Genomic DNA, 15,998 nt, shown 5'->3' on the forward strand with positions numbered 1-15,998 from the left:
TGTATGGAAACTGCCTGCTCCACTTAGCAAGGTTTCAGCTTGGTGCCTGTTCCTCTGAAGCACACAGGCTAGGGGCTGGGCTTGGTCTGGGAATGCAGGGGGGCGGGACCTCTGGGGGCAGGGCTTCAGCACCTAACAGCTCCCATTTAAGCACCTAGATGCAGTGGGCCAGATTGTCAGACTGGCAGCTCCAAATCTGTCCCACTGCATTTAGGTGCCTAGACGGGAGCTGAATTCTTTTGCAAACCTGGCCGTGCGGCTCCCTGGGATGAGCGCAGTGCTGCTGCAAAACACAATAGGAGCAGTCTTGCTAACATCCCTTTCGTCTCCAGGTCTAGCCAGAGCCAAATCAATCCCTACGAAAACATATTCCAACGAGGTGGTCACGCTGTGGTATCGGCCCCCAGATGTCCTGCTGGGATCTACTGAGTACTCCACGCCCATCGATATGTGGTGAGCAGCATCTGCATGCAGGGCCGGGTGGGACGGCTCCGTCAGAGTCCCACATTAAGATTCCAAGCTCTCCGGGGCAGGGGAGTTCATTGTCTCCCATGTGTCTGTACAGCACCGGGCACTCTGCTGCCCAGTTAAATAATGTTAAATAATAACATTGAGCTGCCGCCTGCTTCGGTTTCTGTGCCATGTCCTGCATCTCAGAGGGCACAAGCTCTTTGGAGCAGGGGATGGGTCTTATGTGAACACGTGTGGCGCTGTGTGCATGGTTAGCAGTAATAATAGTGTGGTAGCTCTGGGTACTGATTTCTCATCCAAGGGAACTGGTGGGAGCCCCATCCAAGGGCTGGGACTGGAAGGAGCCAGGCTGCACTGGACACAGGGCAGGGATGGACTAGGACGGCTTTCCCATCTCTAATTCCAATGTCTCTGCTGCTCCTTTAGGGGGGTGGGCTGCATACACTATGAAATGGTCACTGGACGGCCCATGTTCCCAGGCTCGACTGTGAAAGAAGAGCTCCATTTAATCTTCAGGCTTCTTGGTGAGTTGTCTGCATTCTCCCTTATCTCCACGAGAGGGCGGTGGCTGACTGAGCAGAGGGAAAACAGTAACCTTCCTGGTGCTGTGAGGCTGGCCTTTAACTCCCTTTCTGTAAATCTGGTAGGATTTATGAGAGCAGTGGTTCTCAACCAGGGGTACGCAGAGGTCTTCCAGGTGGTACATCAATTCATCTAGATATTTGCCAAGTTTTACAACAGGCTACATAAAAAGCACTAACGCAGTCGGTACAAACTAAAATTTCATGCAGACAATGACTCGTTTATACTGCTCTGTATACTATACAGTGAAGCGTTAGTACAATATGTTAAAAATGAGAACGTCAGCAATGTTTCAGTACTAGTGTGGGGTGACACCTGTATTTTTATGTCTGATTTTGTAAGCAAGTAGTTTTTAAGTGAGGTGAAACTTGGGGTACACAAGACAAATTAGACTGAATGGGAAAGGTTGAGAACCACTGTACTAGAGAATCAGATCCTTTCTATAAGGTTTTATACCCTTCTTGTAGAATTTGATAGCAGAGAGAGAATTCTCTATTCAATTCCAGGGGATGGTTCAAACCACCTATAAAATAGCTATTGTTTTTTACCAGATTCAGATTTCGACAGGGAGCTATTCTCTCTAGTGTAATCTAGTGTCGTTACTACCAGCTTTCCAGAGCCCATGCACAGGGTGATGTGTCTAAACCTGCCTTTCTCCCCCAGGCACCCCTACAGAAGACTCCTGGCCCGGAATCACATCCAACGAGGAGTTTAAGGGTTATCATTTCACCCAGTACCAAGCCCAGCCCTTGATAAATCACGCACCCAGGTATCTCCCTGGAGCAGAGACCCACACTTGCACTGTGGTTTCAGGCTGTTCACAAATGGGAGACTAGGGTGATGAGTGTTGGGGTATGGGCTGGACTGATAGCCCCGGATATTAAGGATCTGCGCCAATCTACAGAACAGGTGCAGATGAAGCCAGCATCAGGGCAGGCCTCCTCCACTGTGCCCTGCTAATGTGCATACAACTTGCCCAGGAAGGACGCACCTCCAGGGGTCGCAGATAAGTACCCATCTGCAGGGCTTATTCCGTCCTCCTTTCTGCCAAGACTGCTGCCACACCACATAGCAAGTGTGAAAAATTGGGATGGGGGAGGGGGCTAATAGGGTCCTATATAAGACAAAGCCCCAAATATCGGGACGGTCCCGACAATATTGGAATGTCTGGTCACTCTACAAGGGGTGCCAATTAATACTTAGAATCCCACCCACCAGCTGTGCAGGGCAAGGCACTGTCCCGTTTGTGTCATGCAGTGATCGATCCTGAGCCGTAGAATAGAATCATAGGATATCAGGGTTGGAAGGGACCTCAGGAGGTCATCTCGTCCAACCCCCTGCTCAAAGCAGGACCAATCCCCAACTAAATCATCCAAGGTCTCTGGGGTATGGTCACAGTCTCCGTTTTTTCTCAGGCTGGACACAGAAGGGATCGACTTGCTGACGAGCCTCCTCCTGGTAAGTGGCCTGACCGTCCAGCCGGATTGCAGGGGGATGTCTTGGGTGGAGGTGCCACCATTCAGCACCCTTCCCCCTGGGGCTCCGGGGGTGCTGCCTTCCTTCCTGGCTTGACATTAGTGCTGCCTGCTTCTCACCAGGGGGTGGGACAGGGAGCCTGGCCAGCTGCAGCTGGGAACACTGCACCCACAGCAGCCGATCTGATGCTAACTTGGTGTCTGATCATGCGGCTGTTGGAGTCCTCTACAGGCCCTGGATCAGGCCCTCGGTGCCTGGGCAAGGGGTTATGGATGCAACTAAGCCATTTCTCTGACCCCAACGCCAAGGTCTCAGTAGAGCTTAGTACCAACCCGCTCCCATCACTCCAACCTGCTGACTGCCCTGAATTCACTCAGAAACTCTCCCCTAAGTGCTGGACCTGCCCTTTTACCTTCTTCTCCTGGTTCATGGCCTCCTTGATCAGAGCCCTTGTCATTACCTTCCCTTCGGCTTTTTGAGACCAGCCCACTTGTCCCTGTATTTAAAGTCAGTGGAACTCCCGAACTCCGACCCAGTGTCTCACCTGCGTTATCTAGTCGCTCACCTTTCCTCTGCTGCCAAGTTCCTGGTTCCACTTTCCTGGATTTGCCCAGAAACACAATCCTGCCCTGCAGCTGCTGCTGACCAGAAACGAATGCCATTTCCGTCATGGCACTACTCCCCAGTGCCCACGTGGGTGCCCCAGCGTGGGATTTGGACACCCTACGGAGGAGCCCTGATTGAAATTTGGGGAGCTTGTCTCCGCCTCTGCTTCCCCATCTTCTCCTCTCCCATGGAACCTAACACACACACACACACACTCTCTATGTAGTGACACACACAGAGCATAGGTAAACACATGCGCGCACACAGACACACACACCGCTTATGTCACCGTTCACGCTCATGCTCAGAGCTTATGTTGACACACACACGCCTTTCTCTGTGGTTTTTACAGTATGAAGCCAAATGCCGGATCCCCGCCGAAGAGGCCCTGCGACACCCTTACTTCAAGGCGCTGGGGGACCGAGTCCAGCTCCTCCCTGACAGTGAGCGCACAGATTATCCTGTTGGGGAGTCCAAGGGCAGGACACAGCACTTCAGGGGCTGCCCAGCCAGTTGTTACATTTCTTACTGATACACTGTGGGAAGTAACACAGCCTCCCTCCTCATTTCTGAAAAAAAACCTGGTCTGAGTCATGCACCTCTGTGAAGTCCCCTCGTGTGTATTAAGGGAGAGGGAGCTAGATTAGGACACATAGTAGATTTAGAGCACTTTACAAAGGAGAAAAAAAAACAGGAGTACTTGTGGCACCTTAAAGACTAACAAATTTATTTTAGCATGAGTTAAGGTGCCACAAGTACTCCTGTTTTTTTTGCGGATACAGACTAACACGGCTGCTACTCTGAAACCGTTTACAAAGGAGGTCAGGATTGTTATCCCCTTTGGACAGATAGGGAAACCAAGGCACACAGAGAGGAAGTTTCTTGCCCAAGCAGGCCAGTGGCAGAGCCAAGAATAGGACCCAGGTCTCCTAGTTCCAGTCCAGTGCTCTGGCTATACTGCATGCATGGGGACCAGGCCCAGCCAGGCTGTGTCTAGGCTCTGCTCCCTCATCCCCGTGAGCTCCACATTCTGGCTCAGTCCTGCACCTCACGTCAGGGCCTGGTGAAGGTGCTGAGGGGAGCTGGTAAAGAACAAGGTTTCGTCAAAAATGATTTTTTTTTTTGTGAAAAAAATCTGGGGTTTTATAGTGTTTTTCATTGTTTGAAAAAGTTTCTAAATGGAAAATTTCAGGTTGGGGATGAGATTTTGGGGGATATTTTTGAAATTGTTCGTGTTGCGAGTGTGAGGAAACTCTGCTTTTTTCCCCCCTACAAAAGCAGAGAGAAGGGTTAAGGAGAGTGTTATTTTCAGAGTGGTAGAGACACTTTCAACCCTTTCGGACGATTTTCCAACTGGCAAAGGTTGGAAGACTGTCAGAAAGTGGGAGTTTAGCAGGTTTTCTCACACTTCCTCTATTTCTGAAATGTTTCCCATGGGAAAACCGTGGTTTCCTTTGGGAAAACTGCTGTTTCCTATGGGAAAACTTCAAATGAGCATTTTTCCTGTGAAAAATTCCCACAGGAAACATTCCCATTAGCTGCCCAGTCCTAGAGCCGATCAGGAGAGAGAGCACAGGGGCACCCTCCTGCATGAATGAGAAGCTGCTGAGTCAGTCCTGCCCCTCAGCAGGCAGTAGGCCTAACAGGCAAAGGCAGAGCCTTATTAACACCCTCTAAGGATTGTGCTTAAGTATATGTCTGTTTAGAGATCCCCATTCTGTGGCTCTGTGCCCATTTAGAGAAAGGAAGCCAGGTACTCCGGTGGCTTGAAGCCTTGGCATAGTAGGGAGGGGAATTGTGGGTCCAGGGACACCACAGTGTGAGGGATCGGGGGACTATGGGCACTATGGGGTGGGGAATTCTGGGCCTGTGGGTGCTGTGAGGTGGTGGATCTGGGCATGACAAGATGGAGAATTCATAGGAGCCGCAGAGGGAGCACCATGGGTGAAGCTCTGAGGGTGCATTGGTGTTTGCCTTCCTATGGAAGCTCAGATCCCAGCTCACCCAGCCAGCCAGGTTAACTCTCAATTTCTTCTCTCTCTCCCTTCACCCAGATGCCTCTATCTTCTCTCTGAAGGAAATACAGCTTCAAAAGGACCCTGGATACCGAGGTTCAGCCTTTCAGCAGTCAGGTAGGATGCTGCGGCGGGGCACAGACCCCTAATCTGGGCCCCATGGGAGGAGAGGCACTCTAGAAATGTGCAGAGCCAGAAGGAGCCATGCTGTCCTGCAGCACCTTCCATCTGTGGCTCCCAAAGTGCAGAACAAGCACACGTGCAATTAGCTGCACAGCCCCCTAGGAGGTAGATATTGTCCTGTCTCTGCTTTACAAATGGGGGAAACTGAGGCACAGAGAGGGGACTTGTCCAAGGTCACACAGTGAACCTGATTCTCCACTGCCTTGCATCATGGGGAGTCATTTACCCCCCAGGTGTAAAACACTGCCAAGTCAGAACCCTGTGATTCACACCCACTTCCCTCTAGCATGAACAACAACATGAGGTGCCAGGCAGGGGGTGCCCAGGTCCAGTGAGTCTATGGGTCTAGAATTCAGGGGCCCCATCCTCCTCTCGCTTACACCAGTTGTACACCACTATTGGCTGCAGAGTTACTCCAGATTTACGCCAGTGTGAGTGAGACCTGAATCAGGCCCCAGGTATCCAGACCCAGTGCTGTGCTTTCCCCACGAGAGCTAGTCCCTCCCATGTGGACATACCCGTGAGATGACAAGGCTCTGTCTACACTGGAGTGGGAGGTGTGATTCCCAGCTCGGGCAGACGTACTTGTGCTGCTCTGATGGAGCTAGCAGGCTAAAAACACAGTGTGGCTGCAGCCGCATGAGCAGCAGGAGGGGCTACCAGCTCAGGGTCCAGTCCTGTCTGAAACCCTAAGTATGTACTGGGGCGGCTAGCCTGTCTCGCCGCCGCGGCTACGCTGCTGTTTTTAGCACACTGGCTCCATCACAGCTAGCACAGGTATGTCTGCCTGAGCTGGAAATTCCACCCTCGGCTCCAGTGTAGACAGACACTCGGAGCAGTAAGGCCAGTGGGGGGAGCCCTGCCTCCCATGCTCTGATTCAACCGATCCTGTCTCCTGCCGGCCTTGGGAGATCCTGGCCTGCGCCGTGCTGGTGTGATCACAGTGACACACGCTGCAGTGATAGCATTGGACTGCATCCATGTGCAACACCTTAAGCGCTTGGTATTCTGCCAGCCTTTCCACACCGTCCTGGCAGTGCCATGCAGGTGATGTGTACGCCGCGCTGCGGTGACCTTCTCTTCCAAGCAGCCAGGCAGGTCCCATTGTTTGTTTCTCAGATTAATGTCAGGGAAAAGTCTGTTTGGATTAGTGGGAAATACCACAAAGCAGCCTCTCCCCATCCCCTTCTCCATGTGCAGGTGAACCTCAGAGTCCCCTAGCTGATTGGGAAGAGGTTATTAGTGAGATGAAATGACTGGGCCTAATTATAGTGTCATGACTAAGCATCAGGGTTCTGTTCCCAGCTCTGCCACTGCCCTGCTGTGTGACCTTTGGGATGAGTCATGTCCTGTCTGGAGACTTTACTGACCTCCCGTAACAGGGGTGGGTGGGTTCTCAGGCAGGTACTTGGAGTTCCACAGAAGAAAGGCAATACACTACCCGCTGAGCGGGCCAGACACAGCTCCCAGTCCGAGCCCCCCAACACCCCACGTTAGAAGATTCAGATCCAGATCTTTGTCGTGGACTGAACCAGAACCCTGGATCAGGGCACTCGTGACCTGTGAAGTTTGGCTCAAGATTCAAATGTTGTGGCGACCCTGGACCAAACTAAACACATCAGATCACAACATCCCTGAGCTGCGGGCAAGTTCAGCTCCAAAGCCTGAAACGTGGGGCCCTTCTTCTCCGCCTTCATATTATTGACGCATTTGTTAATATTCAGCTGTGTCCAGAAAAGCACAATGGGGCCAGTGGCCCCCTGGCGTAAGTCCACTGTTTGGATGCAGCTATGTCAGGGATCAGTCTTGGCCCGAACCACACTGCATGGTCTCCAGACTCTGTTTCCTTGGCTCATAGGTTGTAGCGACTCATAAACTTTTACACGTGACCTAGCCGCTAGAAGGAGACATCGCACCAGACTGTTGTTGGGTTACATCAGCAAGAAGCACCTATGTTCTAGCCTTTCTGATCTCTCTCTCTCTCTCTCTTTTACTCTTCCAGCCCGAGGGAAAAGCAGGAGGCAGAGTATATTTTAAACCTGGCTCTTGTTCCCTTTGTCACCATGGAGATCAAAGCACTGAGAAAGGAGAGGACTACATGCTCCCACAGGACCCATCCACAGAATAACTGACTCTAACAGGAAGATACTGGAATGCCCCTCTACCATGGGCTGCCCTCTGTCTGTCCCCCAGAATCCCACTGCTAACACCAGTCAGCCCACCAGTAGTTCTTGTCAAAGGAGCTCTGCCCCCAGTTGCTCATTTTTCATGTGACACCACCGAGAGTAAGCTACTGCATTCCATACCCGGGTAAGGTACTTTATCTAGTGACTAGCTACCCTGGGAGTAGCCCTGAGCTCAGGAGACTTGTGTGCTGGCCTCCTTACAATCCTGGTTGCTGCAGTACAGGGAGGTAAGCTGGAGTGCAGGCAGAGCGCAGAATCTCAGAGGACTGGCAGACAGCTGGGTTGTGGCGTGTAGCGATCATATCGCAGAAGACGTTTCTGTGAATGCACGGCATGCCTGTGCTTGGGCATCCTGCTATATCCACCACTGGGGAAGTCTGACCTGGCAAGACGTATTGCACTGAATGAAGGATGTGCTATCACAAGCAGGGGACGCCCTACGGTGAGCCCCATCCAGGGCTTTCTGACATCAGACATTTAGTTGGGACTGAAACATTTAACAAGGGAGAGCTCTCCTTCAGCCCCTCCCCCCATGGTTATCAACCAGGGATCCCTCTTCCCCTCCACATAATTTGAGCCTCATGCACAGTTGCTGGGATTGCCTGAATGGCAGCCCCAAGAGGTCCAGAGGAACGAGGTTGTTAAGGGGAAAATGTAGATTAGTTGGATTCCTCTGATCCCTCGGTTTCCCCAACAACACCCCCCACCCCCAGTTTATTTTCTAAGCTCTGACACCTGGCTGCTGTCTAAAGACATCCCTAAAGCAAGAGCACAGAGTGCTGTAGCACGGCTGGTGTTCAGGATGCAGACTCTGTCATTAGATCCATGCAAAATGTTCCCCGAGACATCTCTCACGCCATGTTTCGCGGCAGTTCCGAGCCCCTCTGATTTAGCTTTTCTGAGAAACCAGTGAAGTCCCGTTTCCCACATCAAGATCCTGCTGTGTTTCTAATCTGCCTTGCACGGAAAGGTGCGTTTCCACTAGGAAAAGGACCCATTTCCCAGCGAGCGGCTCAGGAATTGCAGCAAATGGTCCAGCCACTTGGGCCCATCTTTGAGCTCATATCAAAACATGAAAGAGAACAAGTAGTTTCACCGATTGGTGCGAATGAGCTGTGCATGCACAAAGCTGCGTCATTCCACCTTTGTGGTGGGCGTGCAAAGGTGCTGACCATACCTCTGCGAGGCTGTGGGATCATGAACCAACTCAAACAGAACACAAGCTATTAAGCAGAAAACAGACCCACCTTTCACTATCTGCCCGATCCCCTAGGACTGAGCATATTGTGTTGGCCCCGTCTATTACACACATTCCGCACTCAGTGGGACACAAGTGCTTGCTTAAATCGGAACATGTTCTTAAGTGCTTTGTGTCTTTTCCTCCTCCTCTATCTCCAGGCCATGCCAAGTCCAATCTGGTACAATAAGGACCTGCTCAAACTTTCCTCCAAAGCTCAAACCAAACCTGAAACTTTTTTTTTTTAAGTTTGAATTTTTTGTTTGGTTGATTGATTTGGGGATTATTTTTTTTTAAGTTTTCATCCCCTGTCCAGCTACCTCACCCTGTCCGATACCCATCATGGCCCAGCTAGCACCAGGAAAAGATGGGGAATTGCTCTGGAGAGCATGCATCATGGCTGGTAGACTGACTGTGGGACTGGTAGGCAGGAAGTCCTGAGTTCTAATCCAGACTTTTCTACTCACACACTGAGTAGCCTTGGACAGGTGATGGCACTGCTCTGTACCTCTGTTTCCCCATCTGTCAAATGCGGCTAATAATCATTAGCTGCCTCATGTGAGGCAAAGCATAAGTTAGAAATGGGCCTGGATCTGAGCTTTGCCAAAGCTTGAGGAGGTTTGGATCCAAGGTTCCAGTGCAGGTCAGACGCTAAATGCTAAGCATGATCATCCCCAGGAGATTCCCGCCCTATGTATACACCAAAGCAGTTTGGACCAAGTTAGGCTCATCCCAGATAAGCATCCAGGCCTCTGTATTGTTTGAGATTTGCCCATCCCTGGTAGGTTTCTTTCGGTGTGTGTCCAGTATACAGCAAGTTGGGGAAAACACTGTTTCCATCCATTAACTCATTCAGCACTTCACTCTGCAGCACATGAGTGATGCGGCCAGCTTTTCCGCATGCACTTAGAAAGTGTTCTCTGTGCCAGCTGCACCGGGTTTTCTTTTCAAGTGTAAGAGGGAGGTTTACACATATTTGGTTGGTGTTAGGTGGAGTAAGTTTTGACACCTGTTCCCCTTTAGCGATCCTTTAACAAAGCTTTTTGCATGAGAGTTTCCTAGGTAGAGCAGGAATCTGTGCCATGGGCTTACTCTTTCCACTGCAGACACCTCTGTTCGTGGGTGAGTAACTCAATGAAACTTCCCCTGTAGGTGCTGGTTCAGCTAGGGACTTAAATATATGCTCAGTTTTAAACACCTGAGTAATCCCATTGATGCTATTGTGCCTACTCACATGTCTCAAGTTAGGCGCTTGTTTAAGGAGCTGTGCTGACTTGGGGGCCATAACGTCCCAGCCTAGGGGTGAATATGGACCTAATCCATCTGCCCACTTGTGAGTTATAGGGCCAAGTCCATCACCAGCCTGGGGACAATGCTCCCCTATGGGCTCCATCACTGGAATTTAGAGCACTCATACTCAGTGCCAATGTCTCTTGCTTATTCTCCTACATCCCTTGTGTGTGTTCTTCCTGGTCTCATCAGCCCCAGGCTCTGAGGACTCATCTAGGCATGTAAGCCATGGTGAGTTATGTTGTAACATCTGTGGCCACCTCTGAATCTCAGCTGCTACAATGCTGTGCTTGGGGACTGTTTGGAATTACCAAGCCACAGCAAGGATAGAACTCAGCACTTCCTGCTCCAAATCCTGCCCCAGGAGCTAAAGGGGGATCCCCATTGAGCTTTCTGAGTATAGAGCCTATGAAGCCCAGATAGGCAGGTCTAGTTCCATCCTGTAGAGGGCAGTGGAGCTGTGCTGGCACTAGAAGTTCTTGATGTCCAACATAGTGAGAATAATGAGGTTTTGGGGCAGCTAATGATTTGTTACACGGTTAACAAGGGCAATGTTTTCATTGACTTTTGGGCAGAAGAGGAAACAGTCGTCTACCGGTGCTTGCAGTCTGTTTTCCAGGGGTGCCAAGCACCCGCCGCACCCACTGAAATTAACTTTTGTCGGAAGTGCTCAGTGTCTCTGAAAATCAGCTCTGTCTGACTCAGCTTAAATCCTTCCAGCCTAGGGACCAGACCTTCAGATAAAGTACAGACCAGGCTTTCAGAAAGCTTACGGGGGAGCAAGGGACGGTGGCTTGGTAGGGTCAATAGAATCAAAGAAATTCAGGGTGGGAAAAGATGTTATTAAGTCTGCTCATCCATCCCCCTTGGTCTTTTGGCTCTAACAACACAGGCTTCTACAACTGGTGCTAAAGGAGAGCTCCCTTATCTGACATCAGTAGCAGGCACTTCGGTCTCTGGAGAGCTCCACCAGTCTCATGTACAAACACACCAGCATAGTGCGTACCCAGCCTCCCACCCCAGTGCCTATGGGGCTAATTTTCAAAGGTGTTGCTGAGCATCTGCAATGCCTGTTAGCTTCAGCTGAATCAGTGGGTGCTCAGCACCTCTGGAAGTCTGCCCTTTCCCCATTACTCTCCACTCGAGAGGCCTACCATAGAAATACCAGGGAGAGGAGAACAAGGGAGGCAATGTCACTCACTGGCGTGGAGTCATCTGGGCTGCAAAGTGGGACAGAAGGTTATAGAATGACCGTGACCATGCAGCCAGGACTGTTTTCTCCAGGTTCAGCACGTGAAGGAGAAAGTTATCTCCAAGCCTGTAACCCGTACACTCTACTCCTGCGTAGCTCTGTCCGTTTCCCCACAGACCTTTCCTGAAGGAGATCTCTCTGGCAGGACGCTCTTATTTATTAGCCTAGTGAGCTGCTAGCAGTGTGAGTTTAAGATAACGCCTTTTGTTCCCCGGCATTTCGGTGGGTGTTTATTCCTATTCAGGAGAGTGATAGCACATGTAAATATTTAGCACCCCTCTGAGCAGGGTTTGATTTATAATCCCCCGGCACTTGCTCCCTGGCAGGGCTTGGGAGGCTGAGTCCTAGTTATGTGATCTCTGGGTTCCTGCACATGCTCTGCCTGTAAATGCCTTCCAGACACCTACATGTGAGCAGAAACTTTTAGCCCAGTGGCATGAAGACACTGGTCAGATCCTGAGCAAATATAAATTGCCATGGCCCCACTGAAGCTTGTGGGGATAGAGCCAGATATACAATGGTATTTAGGTGCCCAAAGAGGCAGATAGGCTCCTACTGGGTTTTACAAAAGCTCCTAAACAAGTTAGGTGCTAAACTCCCATCGAAAGCCAGTAGGCGATAGGGATCCAACTCACTTGTAAATCCAACTGAGCACCTATCTGCATGCTTAGGTGCCTCAATATGTTTATAAATCTGGCCCCTACACAGATTTGCATTTGCTGAGCATCCAGCTCTGTCTCCTCTGGCAGATTAATCCAGTTCTGTTCCACTGTGCATGTAGACCGTTGCATTAATTTGAATGTTTTCAAGGCTGAAGCATTGGTTGCATTTTGTTTCCTAGGGTTTCACCGGGCATTATTTGCTAATTGCATGGTGCCACTGAGCTGTTTGCAACAGGGAGATGGCAAATGCAATGGATAATTTCATAGATTTAAGAACTAGAATAGAGATTTAGCCAGGAATCGCTGACCTACCTCGTCTGTGTGACAAGACGCATGCATTGTACTGTAATATGGTATTGCCATCAGCTGGCACACTTCAAGGCTGTGATCAACCGGACTGGCTACTCTGGTTGGAGTATCAGCAACATTATGGGAGTGCATTAACCCAGTTGTTCTTGCTGCACATCAAGTTCTTTGGGCCTGGTACTCTTCTCACTTAGCAAGGTGTATATCAGCCGACTACACTAAAGTCAGTGGAATTACCCGAGTATAAAACTGGTGTGAGTCAGTGGAGAATCAAACCCTGTGTTACTAATCCAGTATTAGGTTTGCGAGCACAAGGAGTTCCTTGTTGGAAACTGGGTTTTGTTTAGCTCTGTGCCAGTCTAACAGCCAGTTCAGGCAAGGCTTGGAGAGAGTCTTAACCGAAACCTGCTCTATCCCCAGTGATATGTGAACCTTTTCCCCTCTCGTTGCCAGCAAGTAGAATTAAAAGGACCTAAGAACGGCTATAGTGGGTCAGACCACTGGCCAATCTAGCCCAGTATCCTGTCTCTGGCACTGGCCAGAGCCAGATGCTTCAGAGGGAATGAACAGAACAGGGCAATTTTGAGTAATCCGTCCCCTGTCATCCAGTCCTGGCTTCTGGCAGTTGGAGGTTTAGGGACACCCAGAATATGAAGTTGCATCCCTGACCATCTTGGCTAATAATAGGACCCACACGCACACTTAACATTTTTTTATAAAACCTAATAGAAAAATGGCCATGACTTTTATTAACTCAATACATTTAAATTGGTGGATTTAAACATTCTCCAGAACAGCAGCACTGAGACCAGGAAGTGAAACTGATCAGTCTAATATCTCCTGGTGAAGCACATATATGGAATACTGGGTTAAAAGTAGAGCTGGTTGAAAAATTGGAAATGTCTATGGGGGTTTTTTTAATGTTCACATTTTTTAATGTTTTTTGACCAGCCTTTAGTGTGGTTGAAACTTTTCCAACAATTGGAATTTCAAGGAAATTTTTCTGCAAAAATTTTTTTTAATTTCTTGGGGTTTTTTGTAAACTTTTTTTAATTTCTTGACCAGCTCTAGAAAAAAGTGAGTTGGATTTTTCTTTCAAATCTAGGCACTACTCCTTTAAAAATCTGCATTCTTCCATCGCAACAGCTGATATCTAGCTCCAGTAATGCCGATAACGCTAGTGTCAATAACAATGGCTGTGTTACAGTGCAACAATAAAACTTCGGAGACATCGTCATTTTATTTCCCACTCCCCGTAAACATGCACCTTTCCTGGCTCGAAACATTTGCAGATTTTTGTTGCAATTTTAAATAGCAAAACTCAGTGTGTCTGTTCTCATGGTTACGAGAAAATAAGCATTTTTCTCCCCCTCCTTTAAGGTGGAAAATTAGAGGAGCCATTTTCCCCTAGCTTCCGAGCTGTGTGTGTTTTCTCATGATTTGGTGTCACTCAGAAATGAGGTCACTGTTAGAACGTGATCTGGAGGAGCTGATTTAACTAACGTGATGTTTAACATGACTTTGTGGTCCGTGTCAGCTTGTAGGGGAAAATGGTGCTTACGTCAGACCAGCTGGTTGGGGTTAAACCTAGGGGTCCAGCTGGCACCATATTAACACACACAGATTCCTGTCTGCACTGACTGCAAAGGTCTGTTTAACACCATTTCAGTTAATATGACTCCTCAAGGTCATGTTCTAACTGCCTCATTTTTGAATGAGGACAAGGTCTGAGTGGTGATGCAAGAACCTTGCGTCACTAAGGCTCGGGGTAAAAGCAGACAGGTGGAGAAACGGCGGGATGGTGGAAATGGCTTAGCCCTACAGATTGAGGTACATTCGCATCTCAATGGGCTTTGTGCCTTAATATCTACGTGTGGAGTGAAGACCAGACCCCCCATGGGTTTGATCTGCTCTCGCTTATGTGGGTATTACACTGGTGTAACTGAAAGCAGAAATAGATCCCATTAGCTTAATTAGGATGGTGTCACTGTGATCTCTGATAGGAAGATTCCATGTCAGGTGCAGCAGCAGATTTTTGATACCTGCCAACCTCACTCATTGGAGTAATCCCCACTCCAGGAGAGCATCCCCAATGGAGTCCTAGAACCAGGCCATAACCAAATGCTACAGCGTAATTTGTAGCAGTTCAACCAACCTTCTCCTGGTGACATCTCTCAGCACATGGGGCCTGATCCACTGCTCACTGATGTCTGTGGAAAGCCTTCCATTGACTTCAGTAGGCATGCTGCACTTGCCTCTGACATCTTAATCCCGAGGAACCTGCACAGCCCCAGGGGGGCGAAGTCCCCAGAGAACTGAAACCATCGCACCCCACACTGCCACCATTTTCTAGCCCTAGTTGGCCAGAGTCTGCTCAGTTTCACCAGTGCAAATCTGGCATCCCTCCGCTAAAGTCTGGATTTACACTAACTCAGAGCAAAATATTGGCCCATATATGTGCAGTCCAGTCTTTGTGAGAATTGGGGTTGAAACTAACAAGGCCTCTCGCACCAAGAGCCACGGATCTTTGCCTGAAAATATTGCTGCAGCTGTGCCGTATCTGTTCTGTTTCTGTATCTTGAGTCTAGTTGTTGAATGCACCTTGCTGTCCCTTCAGAATTTCTTGCTAGTGATGTCCCGTGTTAACAGGGGCAAATAGTAAGAAGCCCCTTTCTGGTTTATTTGTCACCTTCATCCTCAGCATCTTGCTTTTCCTGGAAGAGGAAATACACACACACACGCGCAAGCCACCAGGATAACCATACTGTGAATGTTCTCCAGTGTGATTCATTTGCAAATACAAATAATATATTTAACTATTATTGTAAAAACAGAAGATGAATTTTAAAAGAAATAATTTTAAAGGTTTATTCCAAAAGATGCGATGATTTTTTTGTATGGAAAGTTTTTTTGGAATTAATCGAAAGTTACAAAAATAAATAAAAGATGGTATCCCTGTGTCGGAGTGTTTTATACAGATCCTGCGATTTTTGAATTTCAGATGTGCCATGGACTGTTTTGAGAATGTGCTCGTTTTCTTGCTAGGCTTATAATTACAAATGTATTGTGAATGCTACGAAGCCAAGATTGGAAAATAAATGTTATTGAGTAGCTGGTAGTTTTATTTAGGGCTTTCTCTATTTGGAAGGGTTAAATGTCTGCTTTGGCGTGTAGTTCTGAATCAGTGAGGTTGGCTAGTGCAGTCACTTTGCTAGAGCTGGTTGAAGTTTTTCCCCTTATGTCTAGGATTTCAGTGGTAGCTGGGTGCTTTTGAAAATCCCCTTAGGTGCCTATCTGTGTGTTTAGGTGCTTCAATACCTTTGAAAATCTGATCCTAGGGCCAAGATCGTCAAATATATTTAGCCACCTAGCTCTCATTGACATCAGTGGGAGCTAGGCACCTAAATAGCTCGGAGGATCTGGCATTGAGGTTCCCAGTTTAAATCCAGACCAAGGGCCTGATTCTGCAATCCGGTCTACATAGCCTTCCCCACACGTTTAAGGACCCAGCCACCTGGTGGCAGCTACAGGATCAGGTCCCAAGTGTGTAGGGCCTGAAAGATGTTGCTATCTGATAGTGGGTCACTGATGTACCTCACCAAGAGTTGGCAGGGAAGAAGTTAATACTTTGTTGATCAAAAAGGATCGTTGAGTGCCTGGAGTTGGAGGGCTGGACCAGCTGGGGGTAATTGGTTAATTTTCCTGTACTGTGCTGCCTGGAGTTTGGGCCTG

The 15,998-nt window shown here is 48.9% G+C and overlaps 1 protein-coding gene across 31 annotated transcripts in view; it reads left to right on the forward strand.

Moving 5' to 3' along the window:
* CDK18 (cyclin dependent kinase 18) overlaps nucleotides 1-15,146 on the forward strand; it is a 173,452-nt gene extending 158,306 nt beyond the window's left edge. For all 31 annotated transcript variants that reach the window (XM_039533361.1, XM_039533364.1, XM_039533376.1 and 28 more), the window contains 7 exons: nucleotides 333-453; nucleotides 898-995; nucleotides 1,717-1,822; nucleotides 2,469-2,511; nucleotides 3,488-3,578; nucleotides 5,190-5,267; nucleotides 7,336-15,146. In XM_039533361.1, coding sequence (XP_039389295.1) covers nucleotides 333-453; nucleotides 898-995; nucleotides 1,717-1,822; nucleotides 2,469-2,511; nucleotides 3,488-3,578; nucleotides 5,190-5,267; nucleotides 7,336-7,370 — 572 coding nt within the window. In that variant the 3' untranslated portion in view covers nucleotides 7,371-15,146. The remainder of the gene's footprint in view (nucleotides 1-332; nucleotides 454-897; nucleotides 996-1,716; nucleotides 1,823-2,468; nucleotides 2,512-3,487; nucleotides 3,579-5,189; nucleotides 5,268-7,335) is intronic.
* The last annotated feature ends 852 nt before the right edge of the window (nucleotides 15,147-15,998 follow it).

The sequence above is a fragment of the Mauremys reevesii genome, linkage group 4, assembly GCF_016161935.1.
Source record: "Mauremys reevesii isolate NIE-2019 linkage group 4, ASM1616193v1, whole genome shotgun sequence".
Taxonomy (NCBI): domain Eukaryota; kingdom Metazoa; phylum Chordata; order Testudines; family Geoemydidae; genus Mauremys; species Mauremys reevesii.